The following is an 18982-nucleotide window of genomic DNA, read 5'->3' on the forward strand; positions in this document are numbered from 1 at the left end:
GGCCTGAGGCTGTTTGGTGTGCTCTGCACTTTGTATTTGTGAGTGAATCTCAGACCAGACCCACTCCGACAAATCACCAGGAACAGGCTTTATTCTGTAAAAAACATAGAACAGGAAAACAGTTCAGCAGCCCCTTCTCTCAACATGCAGCCTGTGTGCTGCTTCTAGCACAGTCCTTGCTGAGACCCTGCTGCTGGCAGAGGGCACATCCTGGCAGGAACCAGGAAGTTCTCCCAACATGCCACAGTTTGTAGTCCACAACTTGTAGTTCCCAGGGCTGCTGCTGAAACACACTGGACCTTGGGCTACATGTGTAATTGCTCTTCACAAATCTTTCTACAAGACCCCAATATTAAGTAACTTTATATCAAGGATAATTTTGCAGTATCTGTAAAGGAGGAGGGTGCTATGAGAATCTGGGAAATCAGCTTAATCTTCTTCTCAGTGTGAACCTGGAAGCTCTCTCCAGCACACCATTGAGCATGCCCCTTTCAAGGTGCACTCAGAATCATCTAGAAAGCTGTAGCTGTTAGAGCTGTGCAAGTGTTGCATAAATTGCTAGTTTCGTCCCCTGGAGGCTAGTTCAATTTGCCTCAAGAAGAGAGTCATACTTTCAGGCTGGGTCCAACTCTATTTTATTGTTTGCAAACGAGGACGGCCAAGGAGCTCAGTGCTCAAAGCAGAGTCGACTTTGAGCATCGCCTGAGCTGAAACTTTTATAGATTTCACATTCCTTCTGGTCAGTGTGTCACAATGTGATTGGTCACTGCAAGTTTACTCAGTTCCCTGGCAGAAAGTTTAGCAGCTTCTAAGACATGCGCAATCAGCTAAATGATACGTGCTGTTTCTAGCTTAAGCAATGGAAGGGAAGAAGCACACTTAGTTTTTACTACACAAGTGACCACTCAGCTATGGAAGTGTTTGGTATAAGTACAAAAGTGGATTTTGGAAGCATTGGGCCTTCATTTGTAGCACTACGTTGGTTGTTATTGGACCTACTTTAGGATAGTGAAATTGTCTTATTTGCAGTTATTATGTAGAAAGTGGTACGTGATGTTTCTGTTTGATTTTGGTTTCTTGCATCAGCCACTTTCTAAAGGTCAGTTTTCAATATTGATTAGTTCCTAAACGAGCACTATATATATGTAACCCTTCTGCCAGGACAAGTTAATTGCAGCAAGGGCCGGGTTCAATATCTAGGGGTCTCCTCCCAACAACATAATACAACACTGGCTCGAGCCCCCACCCAGTGACCTGGGAAATCTTACATACACCCCTGGGTGCCTCAAAGAGGCAATTCTTCCCCTCTCGCAAGCAGAGTCTTGGTATAGAAGCAAATCTTTAATAACACAAGGTAACCGACATCAGCATTGAAGTGGGAAAACACCACAACTCAGATTCATAAACCAGACATGAGCAAAGACCCACCCCCCCCAGCCACAAATCACCTAAGGTCCCCAAAAGTCCAACACCCCAAAAGTCTCTCGAGTCCAGCAACCCAAAAATCACCCAAAGTCCCAAATTCTGATACCCCAAAAGTCTCTGCCCCGGGTCAGTGCTTGCCCCAGGGTTCAAAAGTTCACCTGGCAGGATTTTACCATCTCAACCTGGGTGCAATAGAGGGGGCAGGGGTTGATGTACCTTACGCGGTCCGCCGGCAGCTCTGCCTCTCCATAGGTTTCTGCTGCCGCTGTTGACACAAATCACTCCACCACACTCCATCTGCTGCCCTATGAGCTGCCCCAGCCGTTCCACGGAGCAGTGTCTGCTTTGCCAGCCCTCCTTGGTCCATGCTCCCCGGCCACCAGCTGGTAGGTCCCGCAGTTGCTCCACCGGCTGCCCGTCGGTCATCCCCGTCAGCTGCTCACTTGCATGCACCAGTTGCCCCGCAAACTGCTCTGCTAGCCGTCCCACAATCTGCTTTGCTAGTAGCTCAGCAACAGTGATTTCAGCTCATAGTAGATTTCAGCTCTTCAGCAGTATGGCACCAGGCTCCCCTTAGTACACAGTGATTTCAGCTCTTCAGTAAGTTCAGCTCACAGTAGAAGAGCCTCAGTGCAAGTGCACCATTGGACCACACTGAAGCTAGCAAGAGAGGAAGACATGCAATTGGTGTGTTTTGGGCCCTCAGACAGGACCCCCCACCACCAGATACAAAGACCTATCCCCAGCTTCTCTCAGTCTGACTGGGTTTGGAACCCAGGCCCCTTGTCTAGTGAGTGCTACTTAGTTTATGGCGAAACAGTTCCACTAGTTGATTCACATAATCAGGGTAACAACACTTCATCCCCCCTGCCTCAATAACAGAGAAACTTGAGATCCCACAGTGGCCAAAGTGACCATTGGGCTACTGAGAGCACATACTAGGCAGGGTGGGTGTACCTATGCAAATGAATCAGTCCCTGAAGTCTTTTTGCATCACTTGCCACAGTTTACCCCCAGATGTCAGGGTAGGGCTTATCTTGACCCTGACTTGCCACAGTTCACCAACAGATGTCAGGATAGAGCTTATCCTGACCCTGCTTACATATATTTCAGTGCTACCTCTGACCCATTTGTTTTGACTTCATTTTCACCTGACCTCTGATCAGTTCATTGCCCCAGAAGTTTGAGGAGGCTAAGCTTGAATACAAATCAGAATTTACAGCATTATTTAGATGCAAAATGTATGCATCAGAGCTGCATATTAAATATTTAAATTTTCTGGGCTAAAGAGACTTTAAGGGTACTTGGCTATGCCAGATTCACCCACTCATCCAACATATAAGGAAGTGTCTCATGGAGAAGATGATTAAGTTCAGTCTTTTGTACTTTTTCAGGCTGATATGTTACTGAATCTGAGATACGACACAGATCCAAAGCACTCTTATTGGCATACTAGCCTGATTTAAAAAAAATATTTTCATGTAATCTTTTAAAACACTTGAACTACCCGAAGTGCGCCTATTATGCTATAAATATTGCCATTCTGAAGCAGGAATAAGGAAAACAGAATGAAGCATGAATAGAGTATTATAGACCTGATAAATTAAAATATTGCTAGTTTGGGGAAAAAGTTTCATTTATGTTAAGTATTGAAAGACTATCTAATCACGTGTGTTATTTTTGAAAATGAAAAAAATTACAGTACAAAATGTAATGCATAATATGTTGTCATCATGTTTTTAACTTACTTAAAATGCTGTCTTCCAAAAGCAATGGTCTACCAGTTTTAATTTCTGTGCATTCTTGACCATTTCCCAATGTAATACAGGTTGAACCTCCATGGTCCTGCACCCTTGTGACTGGAGAGGTCCTGAACAAGGGAATTTGCTGCACAAGGGGAGGTCAGGCATTCCGGCTCTCTCCAGGGGCTCCCCTCCTGCCTGCTGCTCTGGGAGAACCTGGAAGCCTGACCTCCTGTGGCTCATCTGTCTGGCGCTGCTGCTGCCAGCCTGCTCCCAGGGCTCTGCTGCTCCCTGTCCCTACCCCCGTGTGGGGCGGGCAGCAGCTCCTGGGGTTTCCCAGCCGTGTATGCAGGGTGGCAGCTGCTCCCAGGGTTCTCTGGCATCATGTGTGGTGGCAGTGCTCCAGAGCTCTGCACTTAAGCTTTGCTCCTAGCTGCTCTCAACCTCTGTAGCCAGGGCTCTCTGGTGTCGTAATATCTGTGGTCCTGCTGGAACATGGATGTTGCCAGACCTGGGAGTCCTGGATGAGAGAGGTTCAACCTGTATTGTCATGAAGCTAGTCTCATTGAGGGAGCAATCTTATTCATTTGAAAAGTATAAGGTAAAACTCTTGCCTCTCTCAGGAGAAATTTACGTATCTATTATACATTGCTAAAGATTTTTATTTTTTATGAATATAGAATGGTAGTTGATCCAACAGAGTCTTACTCTTTCTGAGCTGTGCAGCTAAAAAGAGGTGTATGTATTTGTATGCATAGGCTTGGCAAGTGTGAAAGGAATGAATTAGCATAATTTGTTTATGTAACCTTTGTATAAAATACTGTTTTACTGCTTTTGTGATTTGAGAGAACCTTAAATACTAATTCCTAGGGTATACTATAATGGGTTGCTATGTTTTTATATTGGAATAGTTACTTTAGCCTTAATTACATTTGCTACTGTGTATAAGCAGCCCCTAAATCATGTTTTGGCAGTTAATCAAGTCCATCACTTGCAAGAGTTCTTCAGTCCAGTATGCACGCTACTCTTGGAAGGGAGAGGTTCTGCATATCTGGATCTTCACTTTCTTCCTTTTAATCTGGAAAAGCGTTATTGCACCATCATTCTGGCCAATGAGCTGGTAAGAAAAGAATATGTGTTCTGTAGATGTCTTTGTATGTTAACATTGTTAATGATATGTACAACAGTTATGACATTTGTAAAACTTTGCACCAAAGCTGTCCCTGCCAATTGCATGCCTCAATTTGTGCAAAATGGATAACTGTATACAAAATTGGAAGTTGTGCATGTGCCATTATAGGCAATAATTACAAGTTAAATGCATTAATATGTGTTTACTTGTGTATGTATTATTTTGCAGGTTTAGGCTTTGATATTTGCATATTTAGTTATTTATTTTGTCATTAATGGTATCATTTTCTCAGTGTATTTTTTTTTCTGATTGGAGTGGATAGTCATGGGAGTTGGATATTAACAGGATATGCCTCATTTCATCTTTAGGTTTAGGTTTGTTAGATCAGTAGCAACACAAAGTTTATCACCAGCTAATGTCTGTCTGGTTTATGATAAGTGACTTTGATGGCAGCAGTCTTCTAAGAACTGGACAGGAATCCATGTTAGTAAAATACCTTTAGGCTGTGTCTACATTGGCACTCCTTTCCGGAAAAGGGATGCTAATGTAGACTTCGGAATTGCAAATTCCGCGAGGGATTTAAATATCCCCCGCGGCATTTCCATTTACATGGCTGTCGCTTTTTTCCAGCTTGGGGATAAGCCGGAGAAAAGCGCCAGTCTAGACGTGATTCTCCGGAAAATAAGCCCTTTTCCGGAGGATCTCTTATTCCTACTTTCAATAAGAGATCTCTTATTCCTACTTTCAATAAGAGATCCTCCAGAAAAGGGCTTATTTTCCAGAGAATCACATCTAGACTGGCACTTTTCTCCGGCTTATCCCCAAGCCGGAAAAAAGCGGCAGCCATGTAAATGCAAATGCCGCGGGGGATATTTAAATCCCCCGTGGAATTTGTAATTCCGAAGTCTACATTAGCATCCCTTTTCCGGAAAGGGGTGCCAATGTAGACACAGCATTAATGTTTATGGATGAAGAGTGCTATATAAGAGGAACTTATTTAAACTATTAACAATCAATACCATAGTTGACACTGCTTGGCAGACTGAGTAGATAAATCAAATTCTTAATGACCATGGAAATTAAACTAGTCTCCTCATGTATCGGGGGTTTTGCTTTACATTAAAATTGTGACACATTGGTGGGGAAGTTGATGGAAGCTTAACTGTCCTGAAACTCTGTTACTTTGTCATGCTGTCTTGAGTGGTTCATGACCTAGAGTGCCAACCTCAGGGCAGATTGTCAAAAGCAAGGCAGGAACTGGTTGTATCTTCTATAATTATTTCACCAACCCAATATCATGTGTGAACTCCTAAAGTACTATAACAGCCTTACCATGGAGAATAGTAATAGAGATGTAGCCATGTTAGTCTGGTCTTGCTGAAACAAGACAGGACTATGCAGCACTTTATAAAGACTAACAGGATGGTTTATTATCTGGGCCATGAAAGTTCATCACCTAATAAACCATCCTGTTAATCTTTAAAGAGCTGCATAGTCCTGTCTTTTGTTTCAGCCTTACCATGGAGTTACAGATAGTCTCTTTGGGCATTCCAATGTATCTTGCCCCCTGTGCAGGCTGAACTATGAGATAGATCAGGGCTACTCAATTTTGGAAGCCCTGGGGGGGGGGCACAATGATATGCATAGCACATGCCGAGGGCCGCAACTTAAGTGTGGTTGCATATACATGCAAATATATATGCAAATGTATGCAGATAGCTTCTTTCACATGGAAAGGCATGAATACAAAGTTTAAGGCAAGGCTACACAACACACAGGCCCCATTTAAGTCAGTTCTGCTGATATTAATAAAATGCAATATTTACTGGAATGCCACCCATAAGAAAGCACTTTTAATGAGCTATGACAGTCCAGGAATTTAACTACTAAAACACGTATCAACAGAAGACCATTATATTGACTGCTTTTTTGTTTTGGCTCCCACCCCAGGCCTCGTGTTGAGCCTCACATAAATCCAAGTGTCACTGTGGGCTGCAAACTAACAGGCTGTGGGCCGCATGTGGCCCATAGGCTGCGTGTTGAGTAGCCCTGAGATAGATGGTCACTTCTGAGCCCCAAAGGACCAATTGTACTCAGATCTCAAACCAAAGACTAAGCCTATAGTTAATTCTGAAATAAAGTAACTAAACATTTATTAACTGAGGAAAAAAGTAAGGGGAGACATTTAGAAGGTTAAAACAAGAAATATACACACAAAGATGAATTGCAGTCTTAGGATATGTCTAGACTACATGCCTCTGCTGACAGGGGCATGTAAAATAGCCCAGCTGACATAGTCAATGAAGCGGGGATTTAAATATCCCCAGCTTCATTAAAATAAAAATGGCCACAGCGCTGTGCCCGCTCAGCTGATCGTCAGCACAGCGCGTGAGTCAAGACGCGGATTGGTCAACAGGGGAAGCCTTTGTCGACCGCTATGTTATGCCTTGTGGAACGAGGTTTACAGGAGCGGTCAACAAAGGCTTCCTCTGTTGACCGATCCGTGTCTTTATTCACGCGCAGTGCCGATGATCAGCTGAGCCGGCACAGTGCGGCAGTCATTTTTATTTTAATGAAGTTGGGATATTTAAATCCCCGCTTCATTGATTATGTCGGGTAGCCAATTTTACATGCATCTGTCAGTAGAGGCAAGTAGTCTAGACATACCCTGAGATTTAAAAAGGTAATAATAACTTCTATAATAAGCAGCTGACTCATGCCAAACGATGTGAGGATCTCTTGCTTATGTTTAGGAATTTTAGCCCATCTGAGTACACACAGCATAAAGAGACCAAGTTTCTCCTTGTCAGGAATTTTTATCCCCTTTCACTCCAGAATACAAGCTGATGGGATGAGATCACAAGCAGGTATTCAACGAGGTCTGTGTACTTTGATGCTACACCATGCCTCATTTGCCTTCATTGGACTATATTGTAAAAAGTATAAGCTCTTTACCTTAATGTGGTGTTTTAGATGCTGCTTGTAATTATTAGAACTGGGAGCACTGGCTGTTGGGAATCTGGAAGCACAGGAAACAGGAAGGAGAGGGGAGGAGATGGGCCAGGCCTGAGTGAGAGCTACAGAGTGGAGCAGCAGCAGCTTTGTAAAGAGGTTTCACCTTTGTTAAATAAAGGCCTGTTGAAGTTTGTTACTACCTTGCTTGCATGATACAACATTTTGGCGAAGAGGATGGATCTTCTGCCTCTGAACCCACCTGTACCCTTTCTGCAAAGGCCAGGTGAGCCTCCAATTTCTTTTACTGCCTGGATCCATATGTTTGAGACTTATCTGCTTGCAATCAGTGCTACAGAGATTTCTGAAGTAAGAAAGCATGCTCTGCTAATCCATTGCCTTGGAGCAGAAGGGCAGCATGTATTTTACACTTTTCCCCTTGCAGATGATAAATATGAGACTGCACTCACAGCATTAAAGAACTTTTTTGTGCCAAAAGTGAACGTAGTAGCTAATCGCTACAGATTTTGCCAGCGTGAGCAGAAACCAGGGGAGACTATAAGGCAGTATATTGCTTCTCTGAGGAGTCTGATTGTTACTTGTGACTTTGGGAATATGGCAGATGAGATGATTAGAGACCAGCTCATTGAGAAAACAACCATGCTTTGTGTAAGGGAACGCTTGCTTCTAGAACCACAACTTACACTGGAAAAAGCAATAACAATTGCTACCGAGATTGAGTCAGCTATAGCAGAAGCCAAAATAATGAGCATGGATACAGGAGGCCCAGTCCAGGCTGTGACTCCTTTGCAGAAAAGTCCACTATTGCTGCAGACAAACAATCACAAGGGAAAACTAATGAAAAACCACAATATCAGCAAATTCAAAGCACAGCAAAAGCATGCTTTCGCTGTGGATCCCCACGACACCTTGCAAGCTACACAAGATGTCCTGCAAAAGAAGATCAGTGCAATCATTGCAAAAAGATTGGGAATTTTGCTAAGGTGTGCTGCAGTAGCCGGTCCAATCAACAGGTGCATGTAGTTACAATATCAGATGTTACTGTGCTGTGTGTTGACAAAGTCACTACTGCACATATTCCAGAACAGGTAAGATGCACTGTAAATATTTCTGCCATACCTTCAGGCAAATCACATCCTATTCAGCTAATGTTGGACACTGGTTCAGCAGTATTTTACTACCTGATTCTATCTATTTGCATTACTTTAAAGATATGCCTCTTATTGAACCCAAGCTTCACTTGGTGTGCTATTTGAAAAACCAAATTCCAGTACATGTCTGCTTGCCAGCAACAGTGACTTTTGGTGATTGCTGTGTCAATGTAGAGTTCTACATTGTTCACAAAGGCACTCCTGTCCTTGGCAGAGATTTATTGGCTGCTTTAAACCTCAGGGTAGTTAATGGACGGATTGATCTTCCTCAGCAAAGCACTCTTGCAGTACGCACACCAGTTTCAGCTGGGACCCAAGACCAGGTTGAGGAGAAACTTGGCTGTGCTTATGGGTTTGTGCATAAAGTTAAAATGCGACATAACGTGATGCCTGTATGTCAGAAGTTCCGGTGCTTACCATTTTCAGTCAGGGAAGCTGTGTCAGAGGAATTTAAAAAACTTGTTCAAAAAGACATTATTGCAGAGATTGACTCCTCAGAATGGGTAGTGACACAGAAAAAGGATGGAGGCATTCGCCTTTGTGTGGACTGAAGGGAGCCAAATAAAGCTATTTTGATTGACAGCCACCCTCTTCCTCACATTGAAGAAGTATTTGCAGAACTCCATGGAGCAAAGATGTTTTCTACTCTTGACTTGCAGAGTGCATATCACCAGGTTATGTTGCATGAAGATGGCAGAGACCTCACAGAATTTATTACACATGAGGGACTATTTCGTTTTAAACGGGTTCCATACGGTCTTGCATCTGCCCCAAGTGCCTTCCAAAAAATGATGTCATTGATTCTGAAGAATCAACATGGAGTTCAGTGCTATCTGGATGATATTATCATGTTTGGAAATACTTCTGAGGAGCATGACAATAATCTGCAATCTGTACTAAACTGCATCAGCACAGCAGGCCTCAAGCTCAATATGTCTAAATGCAAATTTAGACAAACAGAACTCTCCTTTCTGGGGCATACAATTTCACCGGCTGGACTAATGCCTGATTCAGATCATATCCTAGCAATTTCAAATGCTTCTCCTTCATCAGATTTGCAAACCTTACGTTCCTTCTTGGGTCTAACCTCCGGGTATGCAAAATTCATTCCCAATTATGCTTCTGTCATTGAACTATTACGAGAATTACTATGGAGAAGTTCAACGTTGGTGTGGCCAATGGATGCACAAGCTAGTTTGGAAACTGTGAAAGACTTGATTGTACATAGTCCAGTACTTGCACTATTCAGTCCTGCATTGCCCACAATTGTGACTACTGATGCTTTTGATTATGGACTTGGGGCTGTCCTCACACAACTTCATGAGGACAACACAGAGAGGACTGTTGCATTTGCTTCAAGGACACTGAGTGATGCTGAGAGAAAATATTCTACAGTTGAAAAAGAAGCACTTGCTTGTGTCTGGGCTACTGAAAAATGGAGAACTTACCTGTGGGGCCGCACGTTCAAGTTGTGCACAGACCACAGCCCTTTGACAACTTTGCTAACCACGAAAAGACTGGGAAGAGCAGGGAATCGTATTGCTAGATGGCCTGCAAGACTACTCTCTTTCAATTATGAACTGGAATATAAGCCTGGAAACCAAAATGTGATAGCTGATTGCCTTTCTCGCCTGCCTTTGTCTTCACCAGATGGTCCACCGGAGGATGAGGTTGAAACAGTTGCGCTTATTACAAGCACTCTTACTGCAGTAACAAGAGAGCAGATCCAAGCTGCTTGTTCAGCATGTCCAATTCAACAAAAGCTACGGGAATTTCTGACAAAGAGATGGCCCAGTAATCCTACAAACCTTGACCCTGTTTTGCTGCCTTATTTTAGAATTCGGGATGAACTCTCTTTGCTTGATGGCTGTGTGCTACAAGGTACACACCAGCTACTTGTGCCAGAAGAATAACAGCCAAAACTCATACACCTGGCACACGATACTCATCAAGGTATTGTCAGAACCAAACAACGACTACGAGATCTGTATTGGTTGCCAGGGATGGACTCCCATATTGAAGCAATCATAAAATCCTGTGTCACTTGCGAAATGCATGATAAGACAGCAGTGACATGTACCCCATCATTACAGCCTGTTCCTCTTCCAGATTCTGCATGAGAAAAAGTTGCGATTGACATTGTAGGTCCCTTTGATACTGCTCCAATTGACTGTCGTTATGCCATCACTTTAATAGACTATTTCAGTAAATGGCCTGAAGTGGCGTTTACATTGAAAATTTCTTCTGATACAGTAATTAAGTTCCTCTCTACAGTTTTTAGCAGGGAAGGTAACCCCAAAGAACTGGTGTCAGATAATGGTTGTCAATTTACTTCCATGGAATTTGAAACTTTTCTAGCAGAGAGAAACATTTTACATAGAAGATTGTCCCTGTATTACCCTCAAGCCAATGGGGAAATCAAAAGGTTTAACAGAAGTTTGAAAGAGAGTTTGCAAACGGCTAAACTGGAAGGGCACTCATGGATAACCTTCACTACTGATTTCTTGCAAGCTTACAGGGCTACACGACATGCCACAACACAAAGATCACCCGCAGAGTTACTGCATGGAAAACAGATGAATACTAAGCTGAACATTGCTGGATTGTTAAAGACAAGATCTGATGCACTAAATGAGGATGCTGTGAGAAAAACAGTTGAACAGAAGCAAGCAAAGTATAAAGCTTTCATAGACAAACGGCGGGGTGCTAAGGAACATAAGTTTGAGTGTGGTTCCTTTGTTAGAGTAAGAAAACCTGGAATTTTACACAAAGGGGACCATAAATTCACATCTCCTCTTAAAATCATAGCGAAGAAAGGACCTTACACTTGTCGACTTTCTGATGGGTGGGTATGGAATGCTTCTTATCTTGCACCTGCCTATGCACCAAGAGGAGATGATGCTAACACCCAGTATGACTTCACCGTAGCACCAACACAACAAGACATTGCACTGGAACCAGGGTTTGGGAGACAGTCTGTCAGACCTAGACAACCACCAGTCTGGATTAGAGACTATGTTCTGTAGTATTTACAGTGTTTTCAGTGTAATATTTCTGCCAACAGTATAATGTCTTGTTCCATATTTGTTGCTGTGGTTAGAACAATAATGTTTATTTTATAATTGGGAGAGCTTCTTGAGGAGGGAATGTGGTGTTTTAGATGCTGCTTGTTCTTATTAGAACAGGGAGCACTGGCTGTTGGGAATCTGGAAGCATAGGAAACAGGAAGGAGGGGGGAGGAGATGGGCCAGGCCTGAGTGAGAGCTACAGAGTGGAGCAGCAGCAGCTTTGTAAAGAGGTTTCACCTTTGTTGAATAAAGGCCTGTTGAAATTTGTTACTACCTTGCTTGCATGATACAACATTTAATTACACAGTTACAGAGATTTTTAGTGCACAGGCATGCTGATGTTCGGAGGTGATGGTGGTGGTGTGCAAATGGAACAACTGCTGCAGGGCCCAGCTAGTCAAAAGGTCCTGAGACTTGGGCTGCTGTCACTGCTGCAGTAGCATCTGGGAGCCTCATGCCCTTTAAATCACCAACAGAGCCTCAGGTAGTTCACTCGTGGTGGTACTAAGAGCTGGGTGGCTGGGTGTGGTCCAGGCAGTGCTGAAGACTCCTACAAGCATTCCTTAATATCTAATACTAAATACATTCTTGTAGCACGAGTATCTATTTAGCTGTGCTAACTCATGAGTGAGCCAGACTAGTTTCCAGCTATGTACTTGTCAGCATTCAGTGAGGCTTTGGACTTTTGGGATGAGCTGGTGCTTGCTCTGCCAGCATTACATCCTACATCATCAGCTAATAGATTTTCTAACCTGCATATCTGGTTAGAAAGAACGGGTGTTTTATAAAAGCTGCTTTTACTTCCTCTCCTGTTACTTTCTCTTGGTGTGCCTAGTCTGGCTTTTGCCCTCAGGACATTACTGAAGCTGCTTTCACCAAACACAGCACTGAATTGGTTTATAATAAAATAAAACAAATGTATTGGCAGTAGAATACAAGTGATTCTACATAAAAGGAATAAAGACAGAAAGGGTACAATCCATATATATATATATATATAAAAGTGAAGACAATTACCTACAAGTCTAAAACTTAATCCGGCAAGATACAGGATTTGTAAAAGATAGTTTCTTTCACCAGTCATTTTTCTTCTCAGCCATGGCTAACTTTCTGTCAGGACCTTCTACAAAAGTATAAAGTGCTGGCTTCCGTTGTCATCTGAAATGAAAGATCTTTACCTAAGTATGTTTCTCACCTATATTCAGTTCTTAGAGTTCAGCACCCTGTCCTCCTCCCACAAGGCTAAAGGGTCCATCTTTTTCAGCTTTCAAGAGATTTGGTCCTTTATGTGTGTCCAGTGATGGATACTAAAGATGGCTTCTTTCCTTGCTTATATATTCCAATGTTCAATGAACTTGTTTCAAGATACTGGGTGATCTGATGCTGTTCTTCCATTTCAGTGAGCTTCACACACAGATGTATTTTTTCTTTGTAAATGAGGCTTCTGTTGTTTACATAAGAGAGAAGTAGATGGCTGTGACATTCCCTTTTCTCTGGGAAAACAGTGCAGTCTATTATCAATGAATATCCATAATTCCTCACATAGTGTCAATACATACATTTCACAATGATATTAATCTCTAAAATCTTATTAGTGTTCAGAAAAAAAGCTCACTATATACACTCTTTTAATAAAGTAATATTGTATGCAATCAGTTGATTCAGTTGCTTATCACTCAAATTCAGATCATCTTTATAGACTAGTAAACCTTTGGAATGATTTACCCTCCCTCCAAAGCAAAGTTTATTCGAGCTGCAAGGAAACTCCACGCACAACCTGATGGTGAAGAAAGCTGCATCACTTATTTCTGCCACTTGTATTTGCCGAAATAACATTTTTTCTATTTCTTACCATTACCTCCCCCTACTGTCTTGATCACCCTGTTTCTCTTATGTAAATATACACCTTTGTTGTCTTTACCTGAATATTGAGATGATCAGAGAATTAAACATATCTTCCTTAAGGTATGTCTAAACTACGTGCTTATTTAGAAATACACTATTTCGGAATAATAACTCCCGAAATAACTATTTTGAAATAACACATCGACACTACAAATGCCCATCAAAATAGGGCAGAGTTATATCGAAATAGCACATCCACACTGATTGGAGCCTGAATTGCATTTAGGGCCTTCTTGGAAGCATTCCAGGAAGTTATTACCTGTAGCAGCTGCCTGAGGCCATCTAGGGCTTGTGCTTAAAGCCCCCCCCCCCGTACAGTTGTGTCTCAGACTCTTCATCTTTACCTACATCCTCAAGGGACAGCAAACTCATCTCACTGCCTGTTCTGGTTGCCCTTGCGGACACCACAGCACTCCAGCCATGGAGCTGGACCTGCTGGAAAGCACTCACAACTCTTAGATTTCATGTTTCACCTCCTGGTGCAGTTACTGCAGGCTGCCCACATGGCACTGCAAGACCAGGACCCTCCGCTGACTGCGGGGCACCTCCACACCTGTCTCCACATGCTGCTCATGCAGCACAACTCCTCCCACCCTCCCCTGCTCTCCGTGCACTGCTGCTTCTGGCAAAGGAACAACAGTTCCTATTGGTGGGACCGGATAATCATAGATCCATGGGATGACCAGCAGTGGCTCCAGAACTTCCGCATGTAGAAGGACACCTTCTTGGAGCCGTGTGAGTGGTTCACCCCTGTCCTCCAGCGACAGGACACCCACATGAAACCTTTCATCCCCCTCCAGAAGTAGGTCACCGTCACACTATAGAAGTTCAACACGCTGGACAGCTACCTCTCCATTGGGAACCAGTTTGGTGTGGGAAGATCAACTGTCAGAGCCATGCTCATGCAGGTATGACTCTCTGACTATTGTCCTAGGAGGGTGGTAAACTACTGGACTGGGTTTCCCTAGAAGGTTTTGCAGTCCCGTCTTTACAAAGCTTTGCTGGGGATGGGGTATTTGGGAGTTGCTCCTGCTGTGAGAAGGGGGTTGGGCTCAGGGACCTCCTCGGGGCTCTGGCAACCCTGTGATCCTCTGTTTGTATCCTTCTACAGGTGGTGAGAGCCATCAATGACATCCTGCTGTGCAGGGTCATCATCCTGAGCAACATCAACCCCATCGTCGCTGGCTTTGCTGCCATGGGCTTCCCCCACTGCGGCGGGTGGGGGCCCTGATCACCAGGCATCTAATTACATTAACTTGGAAGGGGTACTTTTCTATGGTCCTGCATGCCCTTGTGGACTAGAGAGATTGATTCACCGACATTAATGTCAGGTGGTCAGGGAAGGCACATGATGCCCGCATATTCAGAAACTCCATCCTCCATGTGTTACAGAGCCAACCTCTGTGACAAAAAGAGGGAGATGTTCCTGCCAGTGTGGAGGGTAAAGGTCAAGCACAGCATACCTGGTTTACACATTTTTATCATAATTCCATATATATAAACTCTTAATACAAACTGCATACATACATACATCACACTGGAGTATTAATGATCAGTGAGTTATCAATTTTAAAATGAGACTATAAAAGGTATAATTTGTACAAAGATTGTTACAGCACTGTGTAGGATGTGAACACAGGGTTGCTTGTTGTACCAGGTTTCCAATATTATAATTGTGCCACTCCATCATTAATCTGCTATATCATTTAGGGAGTTTGTCTTTTTGATCAAGATCTCTTCCTGAACGATAGGAACTAGGACTATCAAATTCAGTATGCAGCTTCCTCTGCTCATAACAAAGTAATTGAAAAGTTTGATTGTGGCAGGAAAACAGGATGTGCTGGACATGGGGTTGTTTCTCATAAAACCAAACAATAGAGGGAAGCAATCGCCAAAGCAAGTACAGTCCTCAAAATTGATATAATTGAATGAATGTTGAAAAAGACTGAACCAAGATTAGCCAGAAAAATAGGATGAACCTGGAATAGGATTGCTTCTCAATAAACCTGACAGAAAAAGAGATAACATGGAAAATTGGGAGTAGTGTTCTGTTTTGGCACAGCTAAATCAATGCTTAAAGTGTGAAAATTCCATATAAACAGTAAGAGCTAGGACCACCAGATTCAGTATACAGCTTCCTGTGATCATAATATAAAGCAACACAAGGGTTTGGTTGTGCCAGGAAAAGGGGATGTGCCTAGAATGGGACTGCTTCCAATAAAACAAAACAGAAAAGAGACAGAATCACTAAAGCAGGGTAGAGTCCTCAAAATTGATAGGACAGCATGGATGTTGAAAGAGACTGAACCCAGATGAGCCAGAAAAATAAAATGAACCTGGAATAGCATTGCTTCTCAATAAACCTTACAGAAAAAGAGATAAAATGGAGAAATTAGAAGTTGTGCTCTGTTTTGGCAGAGCTAAATCAATGCTTATGGTCTGAAAACTAGAATAAAATGTTATTGTAAACCAAATTGATTATAGACCCTTTTTTAAATACAGAGTAAATGACAAGAGTTTATAGGGATGAAGAAAAATACATTTGATGGAATTCTCATTTTTAAAAAGATACAAAAAAAGGAAAAAGAACACTGTATTTTTGAAAAATGCAATAATTTAAATAAAGCATGTATATTTTTCATTTATTTTCCAAAATAATAGCTCCTTAATTGAGTTATGGACCCAAACAATCATGGGTAAATCTGCTAGTAAACTATAACTCAGAGCCAGTGTAGACTCTGCTATTTGTTTTGTTATCAGAACTGGCTTCAGACCATATTCCACAGAGCCTGCCCTGATGGCTCTGCTCCATTTTGATCTCTGAAAGCTTGCAGGCATGCACCCCTCTCTTTTTAAAGCTCTAGGAAATATCTGAGCTTTGTGTGAGCTGTTCTGTTTGGGGAACATAAGATCGGCTGTACTGGGTCAGACCTAAGGTCCATCTAGCCCAGTAGCCTGTCTGACGACAGTGGCCAGCACGAGGTGCCCCAGAGGGGGTGGACCGAAGACAATGATCAAGCGATTTGTCTCCTGTCATCCTTCTCCAGCTTCTGACAAACAGAGGCCAGGAACACCATTTCTATCCACTGGCTAACAGCATTTTATGGACCTAACCTCCATGAAATTATCTAGCTTCTCTTCAAACTCTGTTATAGTCCTAGCTTTCACAAAGAAAGAGCAAATAATTGGGCTGCTCCTTTTCTTCCCTGCACTAGGAACACAGTGGCAGGCAGACTGCTGCTTCATGGGGAGGGAGACAGGCTAGTGTGCTGCTTTAATATTCCTCAGTTTGGAGAGCTCACAGAACTACTCATGATGCCACTCCCAGCAGCTGAAGAAGCTGTGGAAAAACTGAGGGGGAATCCCAAGATACACAGGGATCAGCTCTGGCCTTCCCACAGTATGGCACTGTGGAATACATACCCACACTGTATTGCTCACATTTTGATGATAGATGAGTGTGAACATGATCTATAGAGAGAACAAGTGTGCGCACCCTCTGGTGATTTTTTGTTGTTGATTTTTGGGTGCCAACATAAGTTTAGTTGACAAAACTTGGTAGTGTAGACATACCCTTAATGTTGAACAAGATTCATGACAGGAATCTAGCTTGTTTCAGAATCTTTCTTTTTTCTCATATGCTAGCACAATTGTTGCACTGGCTAGATAATGCTGCTTTTAAAATCATTAACAAAACATTGTTTACCTCACTATTGGCACTGTAGTGGTCTTCTTGAAATGACAATGAAAGTTTAACTTACTTATAATAACACTTATTAAGTGATTAATTTTTAATATTCCTTTTGCTATTTAAAAGAAAAATGGAAGCTCTGACACATCCTTCAAATATTAATGTAGCTTTTTTCACATGAGGAGTTGTCGAAAAAATATGTATTGCCTGACACAGTGAATTAATGATGCGGCCTTTAGTAATAGATCTTCATTTGGGGGGGTTGGTTCACATGCCAACTCTTTATTTAAGTGACTAATAGTCATTATAAAGTTATAGTTTTAAAAGTGTAGTCGAGATTATAAAGTCCAGGCTTTGTCCATTTAAGTATCTTCTGGAGGGAGAAGGCTTCACTGTCTTTCCTCTTTGCTGTGCAATTTAAATATTTCTTTCATGTAGTGCTTTATATTCTGTTGGGAATTATCAAATGGTATTTCCAAAAGGTAGTGAATAGAATTAGATTGTCTTCATTGAAGACAGAAAATGTGCTTTTATTTTACTGACCTTAGTGTTCTTGCTGGGGGCCCCACTGTAGGTGATGTGCTCGATTCAGGTGTGCAAGCTCAAAATTTAGGAATAGCAATGATCATTGTGGTTGTGTATGTATCCTACCTACATCCTTGTGTCTCATAGCCGAGCATATATGAAGAGCTCAGTCCCAAGTGCCTCCCACTTCCTTTTAATTGCCACGGGAAATGAATAGGAACTCAGTGATATCCTTTGTTTCCTCCGTCAGTAACTTTACACCTATCCTTTTTTCTTCCAGAAGATATAGCATTTAAAGACACATCTGGCTGTGCTTCCAAATGTACCACTATAAACCTTCATAACTGCTAAATTTTAACCATTTGGGTAGAAGTTTTCATGCTTGCTCTCTAGCTTGTGCTATTTTTTGTTAAAGCTCAGCAAAATTCATGCACTCATTTTTGAGCATGAAGCTAGAGAGAAACAGTTTTGATAGAATTATATCTTCTCAACCATTTTAAAAAAACATTAGCATTTCTTGTGCTTTTAGTAAGGACTTGAGATTTGATGAAGGGAGTAAGTATGCCTATGTAAGCGGGGGAATGATCCCACTGTTGTGGGGAACTTTCCTGGCTTCTATACACCCCGGTGAAATGGACCAGCGAAAGGATCTGAGTCCCCACTCCCACTTCCTTTACCCCACGGCTCCCTGATCCTGAGGGCTCCCCCTCCACTCTCCTGAGTAGCAGAGCCCTTGAAACCACAACAAGGCTGGGCCCAGGTTTCCTGGGGCTTAATCCCTGACCTTGTAGTCACTAGGGGCAGGAGTTAGGGTGTCCCCACTCTGAGGTGCTCTCTTTACACTGCAGGCCTTCTTGGCCCAGTGATCACTTCATAAGGTTCAAAGCAAATACAATTTATTAAACAACAACTGATTAAAGAGAAAAGAATAAGAAAAAAATGAGAATGGTTAAATGAGAAGACACAGCCCTGCTCTGTAGCACAGGACATCAAAACAGCAGTCTGCAGAGTGTAAGGACAGTCCACAGTCTCTCTCTTAGAGGCCCTGGATATGCTGCAGGGGGGGCTGCAGGCTGGACACGCTAGCTCTGGTAGTGACCACACAGTTGCAAGCTCTAAGTGGCCAGACCCCTCTCCCAGTCCAGAGCCTTTCCCCACACTTTGCAGTTCCCAGGTGCTCACCACATCCAGCTGCAAGCTGTACTGCTTGGCCAGTTCCAGCTCCTTGTGTTGCTTCTCTGTTCCTTTTGGCTCTCTGAGCACTGCCAGTCTGCTGCTCAACACAAGGTCTGCACTCCTGGCTCTGCTGTTGCAAGACTGTTTCTCCACACAGCTTGCACTGCTTGGCCTGTCTGTGTCTGGTTCTGTCG

The 18982-nt window shown here is 42.7% G+C and overlaps 1 protein-coding gene across 1 annotated transcript in view; it reads left to right on the forward strand.

Annotated features, from left to right (window-relative positions):
• CFAP47 (cilia and flagella associated protein 47) overlaps positions 1–18982 on the forward strand; it is a 651639-nt gene that overhangs the window by 294330 nt on the left and 338327 nt on the right. The window contains exon 42 of the mRNA XM_075913261.2: positions 4142–4287. Within this exon, the coding sequence (XP_075769376.2) occupies positions 4142–4287 (146 nt within the window). The remainder of the gene's footprint in view (positions 1–4141; positions 4288–18982) is intronic.

The sequence above is a fragment of the Pelodiscus sinensis genome, chromosome 1, assembly GCF_052426305.1.
Source record: "Pelodiscus sinensis isolate ZL-2025 chromosome 1, ASM5242630v1, whole genome shotgun sequence".
Taxonomy (NCBI): domain Eukaryota; kingdom Metazoa; phylum Chordata; order Testudines; family Trionychidae; genus Pelodiscus; species Pelodiscus sinensis.